General features: G+C 39.3%; 1 protein-coding gene across 8 annotated transcripts in view; it reads right to left on the bottom strand.

The window, feature by feature from the left end:
• Positions 1–14,393, bottom strand: part of DGKI (diacylglycerol kinase iota) — a 229,154-nt gene that overhangs the window by 119,434 nt on the left and 95,327 nt on the right. For 4 of the 8 annotated variants that reach the window (XM_054080460.1, XM_054080513.1, XM_054080476.1 and 1 more), the window contains exons 7-12: positions 10,222–10,293; positions 9,702–9,818; positions 3,616–3,711; positions 3,241–3,315; positions 2,595–2,690; positions 734–816 (exon numbers count right to left, since the gene is read on the bottom strand). In XM_054080460.1, the coding sequence (XP_053936435.1) occupies positions 734–816; positions 2,595–2,690; positions 3,241–3,315; positions 3,616–3,711; positions 9,702–9,818; positions 10,222–10,293 (539 nt within the window). The remainder of the gene's footprint in view (positions 1–733; positions 817–2,594; positions 2,691–3,240; positions 3,316–3,615; positions 3,712–9,701; positions 9,819–10,221; positions 10,294–14,393) is intronic. The other 4 variants (XM_054080496.1, XM_054080522.1, XM_054080467.1 and 1 more) reach the window with 3 other exon arrangements.

Here is a 14,393-nt window from a genome sequence, read left to right as displayed (position 1 = left end):
ATTTGTAGAGCTGAGTGATCAGAGGATCTAATCCTCCCATAACTCCACTGCACAGCTCTGAAAACTGAACATCTACCTTAAAGCTTCTATATAGCAAGAGAGGACCAGCCGTGGAGGTGTTTCTGCAGAAAAAAAACCAACTTGGATAGCAAATACTTGGACCTTTATTATACAGGTAAATATTTTATTTTACAGTATTACTACCTTCTTGTGCTAACTTGTGAAATTAGCAGATGAATGAACAGATGATTAAGTTAAAGCAAGTATTCCCATCTCAAATACCATAGAAGGATGGTCTCAATCCTCATCAGTGAGAACCAGCCCTTTAAAGACAGGTCCTCCATCCCTTGGAAGAGGCTCAAACTTCAACTATTGCCCAGATAAGCTGAGTTAGTTAGTTTGCAAGAAAAGATAGCTGCATGTTGCCACCGTGTACAGAAATCTGGAGGAAGTTTCACCCCATTGCAATCCTCAGCCAGCAGGGAATGGTCAGGTACTGGGATCAGCAGTGAGTCTGTCGTGGAGTGATCTGGAACTGTCTCTTGTCTCACGTGAGGACAGCTCCTGATCACTTCTCACAGAAGTCATCACTGCAGCCCTTCACCTCCACTACCAAAACCTGCATACATAAACCTCATACACAGTCTACTAATCAGTCCAAGCTAGACCTTCATCTGTGTTCCTCATCAGAAAAAGAATGACAGTCTGCAGTGCTGAAGACTCAAGAACTTACGCATCTCTTGGCCCTTCCTGAGAGAGATCAAAGACCTGGCGTGGATTCAAATACCACATAAACATTTGGAGAACCTTGGTGCCCTGGGAAGACAGAAAAATCAAACGAAGGGACATTATAAACTGCTTAATTATTATTAGAAATAGTGTTAATTTTTCACTATATTTGGACTGCTTTTCTTTCTTCTGTGCTTTATAAAGCAAACAAATCAAGAAAATGACAAACTTGAAAGTAGCATAAGCAGATGACTGCTCTTTAGAATAGCAAGCCACCAATCTGGGCAGGGTACACATGCATACATATAAACTAAATTTAACAACACAGATCACTAATGGTTCATGACAGGCATTTGGGGTCAGACCAAAAGTTCAGCTCCCACAGCAACCTGTTGTCCTGCCTCTCACCACCTGCAATAAGAAGAAACCTTTGTTATGCCACACCACCCTCAGCCACTCATCACAGCAAGAAGTTGAACAAGCCTGTGGACAAGTCGTCATCGTATTGAACAGTGCCTTGCCCAAGATCCAAGCACTGACACTGCTTTGGCCTCCACTGTCACCACCACGAACACTCATAACTGTAGCCCTCGACCATCTAATGAAGCAGAAGTCAATGATTCTATGGGCTACAGCTGCCGCAATACTCCCTCACTAAGTGCAGTATGGCCAGTCCTTCACCTAAAGATATAATTACTCCTTTCTCATACTCTTGGGTTCACATTCCAGCATGCAATTTCCTTTCTTCACATTCTGCCCAGACACAAAGTGTCAGGATCTCTTACTAGCAGAAGAGGGCAAGGAACACTATGGAGGGAGCTTATACTCCAAAGTAATTCCAGAACGCCTTTCAGACACAGCCTAGGGGCTGCAAGTCAGAAATTTTCAATAGCTCTTACTTCTGAGGAGTGGCTCTTCTGTCTTGACACCTTCCCCTAAGTGAAGAACCAAAAACTCAAGTCAAAGTGCCTAAGAAGATGTATAAGAACAGGGAAAACGAATGTGATGTTTGCTGTAGATATTCTCCCAGCCTTAGCTATTTAGAATTCTATGAACTCTTGAGCCAGAAGCAGGTACAGGACATTAATAACCTTCAGGGTTTTCTCTTCCAAATCTTTCCTTCAGCCTGTGTAAACGTTTAGCATCCACAACATTCTATGGCAAAGAGTTTCGCAGCAGAACTACATGGTGTGACAAGAATCAATTTTTTGTTTCAAATAAGAGTCTTAGCAGTTTCATTTTAGACCCTCCCTAATTCTTTAAACAGAGGAGAAAGTGAGCAGAAGCTATGCTATTGTTCATGCTTTGTAAGTCTCTGTTTTATCTTGCATCAATTTTTTTTTCAGCTAGAAGACATTGTTTATCAAAAAGTACTCAGATTATTTGATATTCAAAAGTATCAGAACTAATCTGAAAAACATTCACTTGGGTGAGTTTTCACTCCAAGAATTGTAAGAAAACTTGATTCTCTGTGGCACAGTACAAGACAAGATTTTTTAAATGCCATAGGAAAGTGTCGTTTCACATTCACTAATTTCACTAGCGTTTCCTAGTTTTGAATGAAAGAAAAAACTAAGACTGCACTGTCAATATAAATTTTCTGTGGAAAGATGAAGTCTTCTGAAAACCTACAAAATATCATTTTAGATTCCTTTCAGGAATCTGAAAATAGGCGTACAACTGCTCAAAACCAACAATCCATCCAATTCCACTGAAATGGAAAGGGTATTCAACAACAAGGACCTCTTCTGTGGACTGCAGTTCAGGCATAGAGTTGCTCTTATCTGACTGAGAACTAGCCTCATTCACAGAAACATTGTTGGTAAACTAAAAATTTGCAACATAGATCCAGATGATCATTTTACCTGATTCCCTCCACTTTTTGGATTGACAAAAACCAGCAGCGGCTTCATGAGTGGAGAGGAGATAGGCTTTATCACAAATGGCCGACCTTTGTTATCCTGAGAAACAGAAGCAATAAAAAGCTTCAGTACAAGCTATGTATGTTTTTCTACATGCAGAACACTCAACCAAGCTCTGACAAAACTACCTCAAGTACTGGAAATAGTACAGCCATGTTAATGTAGTGCTCACGGGGGACTAATTTATTCAGCTAAGACACCCTCAAACTGGTCAAATCTTTGCATCAGCGTGCTCACCATGGATTTCACAACCCCAGTTTCAAGCCCCTGGTCTGCCTAGTGGAAATCAAGGTATGAGCCAAGTCTCTTGCACCCCAAGTTAATGCTGCTTCATTAGGCTCTTGGTTCTTTTGGAGTTTGATATGCTATTTCTTAAAAAAAAATAAATAAATCCAAATACACTCAGCAAATAAAAGTTCTCATACAAGTTTTATCGAAACTGATCTCTTCTAACAACAATTCCGATAGCGTAGACTTTTTAACTGGAAAAAATATATTACAGACTGAAGTAAAAAAAATTAAACCTTAAAGTGTGCATGTAGACTTTTAAGCAAAAGGAGGCTGATTTCCAAAGCACTTGAATACCTACCTCATTGCCTCTCTTGCTGGCTTTTCTTTTAAAAGATGTTCTCTTCTTTCGCCGTGTTGAAGTCTTTAATGAGTTCTACATCAAAAGAAAAAAGAATACATGAAAAGCAAAACAAAATTTAGAAGACAGGCCCAGACAGAGCCCCTTTACGAAGCTCTTCCATGCATGTCCACTTGGAGAATGAAAAGAGTATCTGGCACATGCTCGAGATTTAAATTACATGCGCTGCATGCTTTACACTTCCACACCACCGTTTATGGAGAAAGCCACACACGGAGACCAGACTGGTGCTTTGGAACTGGAAACTTTCCCACGCTGTGAGGGGGGAAAAAGATCAGATGCTCCCATAGACTCACATAACACCACATGTTGTACCTGCCAACCCTCCCAATAGGGGTAGGAGACGCCCGTTTCCCCTTCGGGGCTCCAGTCTCCTGCCCAATCAGGCTCGTCTCCTGGTATGGAGACCACCTGCATAAAGATGTAATAAAAAACATGATAAATGAGATATTTTTCATGTTTTTATTTTTGTTTTTTTTTTAGGAAAGAAAACAACAAGTTTTAGCTCTGGCAACCATTATGACTCAACATAACATAGGCCACCATGGCGTATGATGCCGGCGCTGTGGAATCAGTTCCTGCCTACCAAGAAACTTGTGTAATCTGCTAAGGAACAAACTGAATTGTTACCATTAAAGGATTTGGGTGAGGGAGATGTTTGTGGGGTCTTTGTTTGCTCTCTTTTTAAATGACAATATCACTTAAATACACTGGAAAGAACCCATAAAACTACTTGTATTTTTGCAAAGCCTATTAAAATAGAACTTGCATCAATGCTATTCTCCAGGCTGGCAATAGCCTGCTCAGTGATACCGAAACAAGAAGTGTTCTGGTGTAAAAAGAACTGTCCAAAAAGGGGAATTTTATTTTACTTTCTTCATAGAATCACTAGGTTGGAAAAGACCTTTGAAATCATCAAATACAACTGTACTGGTCCACTACTAAATCATATTCTTAAGTACTTCATCTATCCATCTTTTAAATACCTCCAGAGATGGTGCCTCAACCACCTCACTGGGAAGCCTCTGCCACTGCTTGATAACCCTTTCAGTGAAAAAGTTTTCCTAATGTCCAAGCTGAACCACCCCTAGCTCAACTTGAGGCCACTCCCTCTCATCCTACCACCTGTCACCTGGGAGAAGAGACCAGCACTCACCTCACTACAACCTCCTTTCAGGTAGTTAGAGAGAGCAATAAGGTCTCCCCTCAGCCTCTTCTCCTCCAGGCTAAACAATCCCAGTTCCCTCAGACACTCCTTGTAACACTTTTTCTCCAGCCCACTCAACAGCTTTGTTGCCCTTCTCTGGACACGCTCCAGAGCCTCAATGTCTTTCTTGTAATGAGGGCCCAAAACTGAAAACAGTATTCAAGGTGCAGCCTCACCAATGCTGACTACAGGGGCAAAATAACCTCCCTGGACCTGCTGGCCACACTATTTCTGATACAGGCCAAGATGCTGTTGGCCTCAGCCACCTGGGCACACCACTGACTTATATTCAGCTGACTGTCAACCAACACCTCCAGGTCCTTCTTCACCAAGCAGCTTTCCAGCCACTCTTCCCCAAGCTTGCAGTGCTACACGGGGTTGTTGTATCCCAAGTGTAGGACCCTGCACTCAGCCTTGTTAAACCTCATGCCACTGGTCTCAGCCCATCGATCCAGCCTGTTCAGATCCCTTTGCAGAAACTCCCCATCCTCCAGCAGATCAACACTTCTTCCCAGCTTAGTGTCATCCACAAACTTACTAAGGGCACATTCAACCCCTTCATCCAGGTCATTGATAAAGATATTGAATGGAACTGGACCCAGTTTTTATTATTTTTATTCAGTAACTGAAGGAAACCTTAACATTTTGCATGTGATTAAAATTCTGTATTGTAGGAAATACTGTAAATATTCTCTCTAATAATTCTCTCTAATAATGGTGACTAGCCATCACCAGGAAATAAAGTAACAAAGGGAATTAGAAGAAAACTTATTGATTTAGTTTTTACTTCAAGAGGGGAAGTAAGATCCACTCAGCTCATTCAAAAGTTCATTTCTGTCCTGACCTTATTCAAAAGTGTGCCACTACTGAAAAACAATCAATGACCAGGGATTATCAAATCTCTAAGTAGCAATCTATGTCTTTAATCCTGCTTGCTAACCAACATCAATAAAAATAGATATTAGCTAGAACCTAGTAGCTAACAACCACTTCCAGAATTTCAGGACTTAAGTACAGCACATCAAATACAGAAGTTAGTATTTCCATATCTCTAACAAGTTAAGAAAAACAGCTATCTAACTCAAATACATAAAGACACTGTCTTTTTTTTTCACTCAGAGCAAGAGAAGCCTGCTAAAGAGCACGAGGTCACAAGCTTTTTGTCACCTCTCAGCATTCCTGGTGGACCAGGATATACCCATCCCTTGTTGCTTACTGAAAATGGTGAAGACAAGACAGCTCTGCAGAGCAATTACAGGACATCTGCCCTGTTGGACCGTATTTTGAAAAAAACACACAGAAGTGTTTGCAATCTTTCTACTCTGATACAAAGTGATCTTGAATGCATGATAAACCACAAAGACTGCACTGATCACAGAAGTGCACTGGCAGTATCATCTGTACGGTCTTTGCTTCACTAATCAGATTGACTGTGGATAAAAGTCTTTATGTCAATAGAAAGGTATGGAACATTACTCTCAAAGCTGTCTCCCATGGGGACTTTAGTCTAATTCCTCAGCCGTTCTCTGATATAGGATTCTCCCTGGAGTCGGGTAAAAGACAAGCTCTATCTAGTCTACCCACAGTCTTGCCAGTAGTCTGCTGAACGGTCATAAGCATACAAAAACTTTTCCTTGTGCTTCAGTCTCTCCAGAGGTAAAATTCAAAATACTTATCCTCTTGATAAAGTGAAGTGAATTTGTCTGGCAAATATAGGTCTGTAACTCAAGTTTGGTATTATACAGGGCAAGTACTTAGCTGTACTTCTAGAAGAAGGACCGTACTTGTCATTCTACCTCCACAATGGATGGACTTAGGCTCAGTGAAGTTCTTCTGGAAAGGGCAAAGACAGTTCAGTAAAATCCTGACTAATTTTAAAAGAATAGTTTAAAGACTGTTCAAATGTAGTTGTCATTAAATCCCATTACAACTTATCTATTTGCTTGCCTATGCGGGGGTGTGGGAAGAGGCATACAGCTATAACAGAGAATCGGTTCAAGTCTAAGCCTCCATTCATGATTATAACAAGTTTCATTTTCACACTTAAAAAGGCACTAAAGTATGCTACGTCATAACTATGTTATTTCACCACTTTTTTTAAACATGCCTAAACCTATAGCGTTAAAAGAACCTAAAGCTTTGCTATGATGATTGCAACTGCATGTCCATAGCAAACAAAAGGCAAATGAGCTGCTTAAACATATGCAGGTTCTCTTTGCAAACATGCAGAAGAATAACAGCCAAGAATAATAATCAGTCTTCACACACTGAAGTGAAGAAATGGATGTCCACATAATGGATGTCTACCTTGTCCACATAACAAGGTAATAAGTATTTTATAAACATATAATGTTATTCAGCAAAGTACCTGATAGCAAAGCATACCTTTAAATGGGAACCATTTGTAAATCCTAACTTGCCTCTAGAAAGGAAACCGGTCCTTTGTGGATGTCAGTTTGGCAGTCTTTAAAAAGAGATTTTTGGTATTATTGAATAGGCAGTATAGTTCTCAGCAAGTTTAGCTGGATGAACAGAAGAACTGGAGTCCTCCTTTTATGTGTTGTGTGGTATAATGGCCAGAGTACCTCAAGCAAATCCAATGGACCCTTTCAATCTTTTCCTTTACAACATTTCAGCCTTCACTTTCAAAGGTTTTTAGCATGCTGGGCTTCACATCACTTAAATAATGAACAGCCTCTGGGAAGGTCAACTTTGGCAATATTCTTGTCATTCAAAACCCACCATCAGGTAAGCCAGCTACACTCAGAAACTGAGAGAATAAAGAAATAAACCCAGACCTTTCCAAGGACCTCAAAGGAGGAGAAGAAGAAAACACCATGTTTACTCACCTTGAGGAGAAAAATTTAGAATTTTACAGTTGCTGCCTTTGCCTTTCCAAACGGAAGACAGACTGAATCAGTAAGGACATCAGTCAGATCCTCTTTATTGCCTACTTTTCCCCCACTATGTAAGAATAAATCAAGTCCATTTCTAGAGCTAACACCACTTGCGCTACCAATCCTCAACTACAAAAATTATCACAAGTCAAGACAGGTAACTTGCTTTCGCAAAGACAGAGATAGAATTCATTTGAACCCCAAGAAATCAGAGCTGGTGTCGAAGTGCTGCCAACGCAGTACAGCAATACTGGAAATCAGTAAAGAAGTTACAGGAGTGGTTCACATCACGAGTAATATGAAATGTGTATTGGGAGTTTTTCATGTAAAAGGGTCATTACACACAGGGCTACCACCAATCTCAAAGATATTTGAATCACTCTAAATATTCTTCATCTTGCAATCAACTGCTTGAAAGAAACAAAAGTTACCAATTTATAATGTAGATTGTCAGCTGAGATTTGTCCTTCACCAATTACAATATGATGCTTCACTACCACATTGCTTGTAATCAAAGGTGGAACATGCTCTTTTTTCAAGCCCAATATTTGAAAGGTGGTGACCCACGTAGAAAATAAGCATGGAAAACCATTTTTGTAGCAAGAAAAATAAAAATTTAAAATCAGGACAAGACTTTGCTACAAAAAGCCATCTTATTTGCTTAAAAGAAACAACCAACAAACAGGATGAAGGAACCACTAGAATCAATTTCATATGAGTAGGAAATTCAGTTCAGGAGTTGCCTGTGACCAATGTAAGTAGTTAATTAGAGCTGAGGAAATATTTTGTAAAAAAAGGCTTCTAGCCAAATTTATTTCAGTTGTGGAATATCTGAAAAACAGATTGCTGACTACATATTTACTATCTGAATTCATAAAAATTTGAGAATATTTTGTTTGTATTCTGCGACGTGAACGCAATGAATACTTCATAGTGTTTACTAAACATTCATGTAAGGTGAAGAGGGTCATAATATATAGAAGTAGAGCTGGGCAGAAGCAGCAGGAGAGCAGAAAATACTCCTAAGAAAAAGTAATAAATAACAAGTGCCAAAGAAACCTTTTTCCTCAGAGTGAAGGCAGCTAGACATATTGCCTACTCTCTCTGGACCTAAAGGGTAAATAGTCTCTTCGGTCAACTTTTTGATTACTCCATACATATATTTCCCCTCCCTCCCCTGTCTTTAATATCTAGCTTGTTATAAACGCTACTCATGCACAAATCTGACAGTCATATCACTAGACAGGAACTAAAAACTGAGCAGTGTCACAACTTAGACCTTTTTCCGGTTTCATGGGACTAGTTTTGTCTTACTGCCTTGCCTACAGACTGAACTTCTCAGCTCCTTGTTGACAACCAGGACACAGAGCCAGAAAGCCCTGGGTCACTTCCCAAGAACAAGTAAAACTAACATTAAGAACCATATATCACTACCCTATAAAACCAGCACTTCCGTCAGTGGAGGAAAATTACAAGAAAAAGTGAGTGAGAAGTTTCAGCATTCCAATAGCTATTTATTTCAGAAAACTAACTTGTTTCAGTTCATCTAAAATAAAACTTTTACCAGCATTTCTGACTCTAGAACATTCAGCGTTTGCAGCCTGGAACAAAAACAGGCTTTCAAAGAAAAAAAAAAATACAAACCCCAAACTTCTTGCATTATATGAATCCTTTTTTAATTTTTAGCCAGCTCTTTTGGATATCTTTTCTCGCTACTGTGTTCATCAGTGAACTTTTCTCTCCAAGACACATCACAGCCATTACAAAAGCTTTGAAAGATAATGCTTGTTATCTACAATTAAAGTATCACAGGGGCTTACTGCTGACATTCAACAAGCACTGATGTAAATAAGACATGATTTTTCTTAGATGTCATTGATAGCTAATTCAGAGGAATATCAGTCCAGCCACAGCCAATTCTTACTTGAGTTCAAGTTTGTGAGCAGTTATTCCCTGTATTTGCTCAGCTCTATTTAATGAAACATGCTTGACTGCCTACAACATGGGATTTCTTGCAGTATGCTTGCTGAACTCATAGCTACAGGTTACAGGAACAAATCTGAGCTGGATTTGCTCAGAACAAAAGTTGCTAATCATCCAAAATAAGGAAATCTGCTGAAGGGCTGGATGGAAGGGTGGGAGGATACAGGTTCATAATCACCATGGATGTATGCTGGGTTTCAGGGATAGGGACAGGGTTGAACGAGCATGCCTTAGGGAAGAAGTACCAAGCAGTGAAGCCAAGTTGGCCCTGTGCAGCCATACAGCTTCAGAAACAGACATCAGCATGCAGTTACCTGAGGTTTCTTCACCTTAATGATCCAGGTGGGAGGCACAATGACAGCAGCGTGAGCCCCCAAGGAACATGGCTCCTCAATGTGATGAAGCATGAAACAGGTGACTTTGTTATGAAACTGGAAGAGAGGACATAAGTAGAGTCATTAAGGTGGTCAAGAAAGAAAAAGGGGAAGACAAGAGAGGAAGAAGAGGGTGATGGTACGAAAACTGGAGCAGTGTTCCCAGCTCCACCATACTCAAGTCCTTCAAACAATGGAGGGTTTGGAATGTATAACTAAAGATCATCTTCCCTAGAGAAGTCTTCTTACAAAAGAACTACATTGCGCAATAATATTCTTCTCCTAGAGGACTCATGTCAGCCAGGTGAAGTTATGGTACCTTTGAGCAAAAGGAACAGAAATGGCAAAACTGAGAGTGATTCACAGAGAAGGAACCCTGTAAGCCAGGCAAAAAAAAAACGCTTGCAGCGTAGCCACTGAATGAAACTGCTACCAGTCTCCCCGAGTACTGTTAACTTACCGCCAGCTTGCACCAGGAACAACTGATGGCCACAATCTCTTTACTATGGAAGGAGAATTTCTGCTGAAAGCCCTAGAATAAACAGGAAAAAAAAGAAAGGATTAAATTCCTTTAGACTAAAGAAAATTTACACCTTTAACTCTTGCCAGGTGACTGTGCTAGGCTAAATCAATTCATTGAAGTCAGATAGCTTGGTTCAGCCTCAAAGTTCTCAGATACCAAACAGATTTTAGGGGAGATAAAACAATTACAGGATTCATAGAGAATTCAACTTTAACTGGTGAATTTTCACACACGCTTTTAAAAATGCTTTTTCAACATTTTATTATATGTTTTTCTTATATTTTGTAATTGAAAACAATGGAAGAAATAGATAGAATATTTTAATGGAATTCTATAGACCCAACAGATTCAGATTTCCTGTTAAACATAACATTCTCATTGCAGTCTTGTTTGCTTTAAATACAAAAAAAAAATTTAATTTTAATTTTCCTTTTTCTTTTTCCTTTCTTTATCACTTTTTTTTTTTTAACAGAGTGGAATGAACTACAGTGTCTGTGTGCAAATGTTCTGATTGGGAAAATAAGTTCCTTGTTCTATTGAGCTGACTAGATCAAAATTTTGTAGAACTTACTAAAGAAAGCCAAGATGGTCTGATCCAGACTAAACAGATGAAAGAAATTATTTCTTTCTAGTTTTAAAGATAAAAAAAGCCTACCATTACCAGAAAATATGAGATTTTATTCTCCCACAAAAATTTCATTTTGTAGAGTGCAATTTCAACAGACATACCACTTTGCTCTAAATTCTAAGGCTGGAAAAGACCATTGGGTCATATGCCCTCTTCTAGCACATAACGCAGGCAACAAATAGTAAGTTACAGGGTAAAAATTTGTGTTCAGTTCAGTTAATACTTATTTTAGCCAGAGAAGAGTTATGCAGGTTGATGGCTGCAGAGATGGAAGTCCAGAACTTCATTGAATAGTTTTTCATAGGCACTGTCACTGCTTAAATTTCTGATTTGCTGCCATCTGGATCCTTTACTCAGTGTTTCCTATCAAGCGTCTCTCTACTACATAAAGTAGTCTATCACTGCCCAGAATTTTCTAATTCAGTGTCTCTATGAAGTCATGAATTTATGTGCTCTTTTTCTTTTCAATGAGCTGAGTTTACCTAAATCTCCTACATGCTGGGTAATGCTCAAGACCCAATGTAAAGAGTTATAATCTGATTTAGTAACATCTAACAGGACATTGCCTCATTGCTTCTATAATTAAGGTCCTTCTTAGCTGCTGTGGAAAGAATAGAAAGATAGACATCTGCAGGAAGGATGAGCTTATTAGTGGTCAGTGTAATGACAATGACAAGCACACCAAGAAGGAGAATTAAATGAACAACTGAAAACTCATCCAGACATCCAGACATGCACTGATCTTTTTAAGTGAGGAACTGAGCTGCAATCTGCCCACATGCGGTAGCTGAGGACAACCCTATCATTACTCTGGAAGAGGAGGCACCTCTACTCTACTCATCTGCCTGCCATGCAGAAGAACTTATTGTTGCTTCTTCAGGTCTCCACAGCATGTATTCAAAAACCAGCTTGCCAGACGGACCACATCACCAACTAAGGCCGATTCCTAAAAGGGCTTGTGTCACCTCTGATTAGATTTTTTTTTTTTTTTTATCTCTCCCCTAACACCTCAGATTTTACATTCAGAGAAATTCATAATGATGGTGATTTGGCACGTTCAGGTTTAGCAATAGAGCATCAAACAGCTTCACAAAGACAAGCTGGCCAGCTGGTTCTGGGTGGCAGATCCAGTCTACCATTCAGTGTCAGTACAAGAACAAACAGTCACAGTACATGTTATATGAGTGCCGGAACAAAGGTCTGACATTGGGCAAAATGCTCTATTCTTAATCATTTACACTATTGCTTAATGTCTCTCAGAAATCTCACTTTCTTATACCGAGGTGTATTAAAAATATAGATATATATTTCAGCCCCTCATGGGAATAAAACATTTTAGTTTTTTCTGCTTTGTGAAAACCAGGGGAGAAATTCTTCTCTCTCCAAACCTCCACTAATAAAACCTAAACTTCACTACATTAATTCCATAGCCCATCAGTGGTGTATTTTAAACATATGGACTGAGCAGCTTGTCTAGTTCTGGATGGACCGTTTTTCATTTATTCAGTAAGACATTTGGCTTTTAGGGAGTCATTAGCGAAAATGATACAGCAACAAAAACATATTAATGATAAATAGCAATAAAACACCAGTTTTTTTCCTCCAATCACTTTATAAATGTGATCTAATTCTTCCTAAGGATACATTTAAGGCAAAATAGCAATTATTTGAAAACTAATTTTTCAAATAAAGGAACTGATAAAATAAAGCAACGCACTGCAGGTCACAATGAGATCTGACAGAGGCCATCATCACCTGGAAACACTGGAGCCCCCCACTATTCCACCAAAAATTCTCTTTTGCCTTCTCTCAATGAGAAGGAAAACAAAAACTCATCTATTTTGCTCCTGGGTCACACACAGAGGTCTTCTGCACAAATTTAGAAATTTAGGGATAGAAAATTAATTCCACCTTTGTGAGAATATCAGCTCAATAGCATCTGATTAGATTAGATTCACTGGCACCTAATTCCTGTACAACACATGAAATCCTGCACTGTGAGCTGCATTTGCGTACAAGAGGAAAGATGTTTAGGGGAAAAAAACTGAACCCCTAGCTTATGTTGGTGATTATAATCTGTCTCAATTGGGATCGAAGTCCACATTAATATAGACACCAACGAACACAAACAGAGGACATAGGGATTACTAGCTCCTATGTGTTTGGGTTATATTCTCAAATACATGTATCATTAAAGAGTATTTTCACATCAGTGGTAGAGCTATTAATAATTTCCCTGGTACATATTTTACTATAATATTTATTCCCTTTTTAATGCTCTCAAGGATATTCAAACGCAACATCACCGTAGGAGAGCCAGATATTATTACAATTCAAATACAGACAGCAACAGAAGCACTTGGAGGGTGACCTCTGCTAAAATAATGAAGAACTAGAATTACCTTTCAAATACTAGGAATTTCAATCCTATCATTATGTGCAGGAAAAATACACAGTTCTGCATCAATCTACAGGCCTTTAAAGGGACCAGTAACACAAATAGATAGACACTGTAGCTGCAAACTGTGTGTGTGTGGTGGACACACATTTTTAGAGGCCACAATAAGTAAAACAAAATAAACGTGTGTTTATAGCTTTGATCCAAGTTTATAGCTGATGATCCAAGATGCATTCTCAGTCGCAGAAAGTTAATAAGCCACTGGTAAGTGAGAGTATATGAGGAAAGGATCAATTAACATTCATCCTTAAACTTCTGATACAGTGCACAATCATGGACTGGATACCAGGCCACATGGTTTGCACTTTTTTATGTTGTATTACATAAAAAAAAAATTGATTTCTCTGATGACCCCAGGTAACAGACAGCTAATAACAGATAAAAAGTTACAAAACTATCTTTTTTCCCCCACCTGCAAGAGACAGAAACGAGCTCTTCAACATCAGGAATGCTGTAGAGGATGTGGTTTGGGAGCATTTATTTACTATCTCTTCCAACTTAAGAGCTGTGGAGCACTAGAAAAAAACTAAGAAATGACAGGTTTGAAACAATCAAAAGGTAGTTCTCACAGTGTAGTGGTGCAGCCACCCCAGTCTCAGGGTAAGCCACATATTGGAAAAGAATTTCCAATATGTGTCCTTGCCTTTGCACTAGCGTAGTGAGTTGGGGGCAATGAGGCACTCCCTGGCCACACCCGGAACTGCTGCTTCCCAACAAAGGTAGTGACCAGGGATGATGAGCGTTCTCTTGACAGTCCTGGAACACCTGCTGCCTGGATTGTAGCCCAAGAGAAACAAAACCAGAACTGTACATTCTGAAAAGTACTGGACTTATACAGCTGGTGAAAATGCCAGAATTCCAAAACTCAAACTGTGGCCAGAAAGAAAGATATTGACCAAAGAATCATCCTGTGATCCTATAAATAGCAATTCTAAGTGAGATCTCTTGAACTCTCCTGGATCGCAGCAGGCTGTAACTAGCTTTTTCCCCCTGAGCTGTGACGCCTTCGAGGGTAGATTTTGA

This window comes from Cuculus canorus, chromosome 1, assembly GCF_017976375.1.
Source record: "Cuculus canorus isolate bCucCan1 chromosome 1, bCucCan1.pri, whole genome shotgun sequence".
NCBI lineage: Eukaryota > Metazoa > Chordata > Aves > Cuculiformes > Cuculidae > Cuculus > Cuculus canorus.
This window is presented reverse-complemented; position numbering and strand designations above follow the sequence as displayed.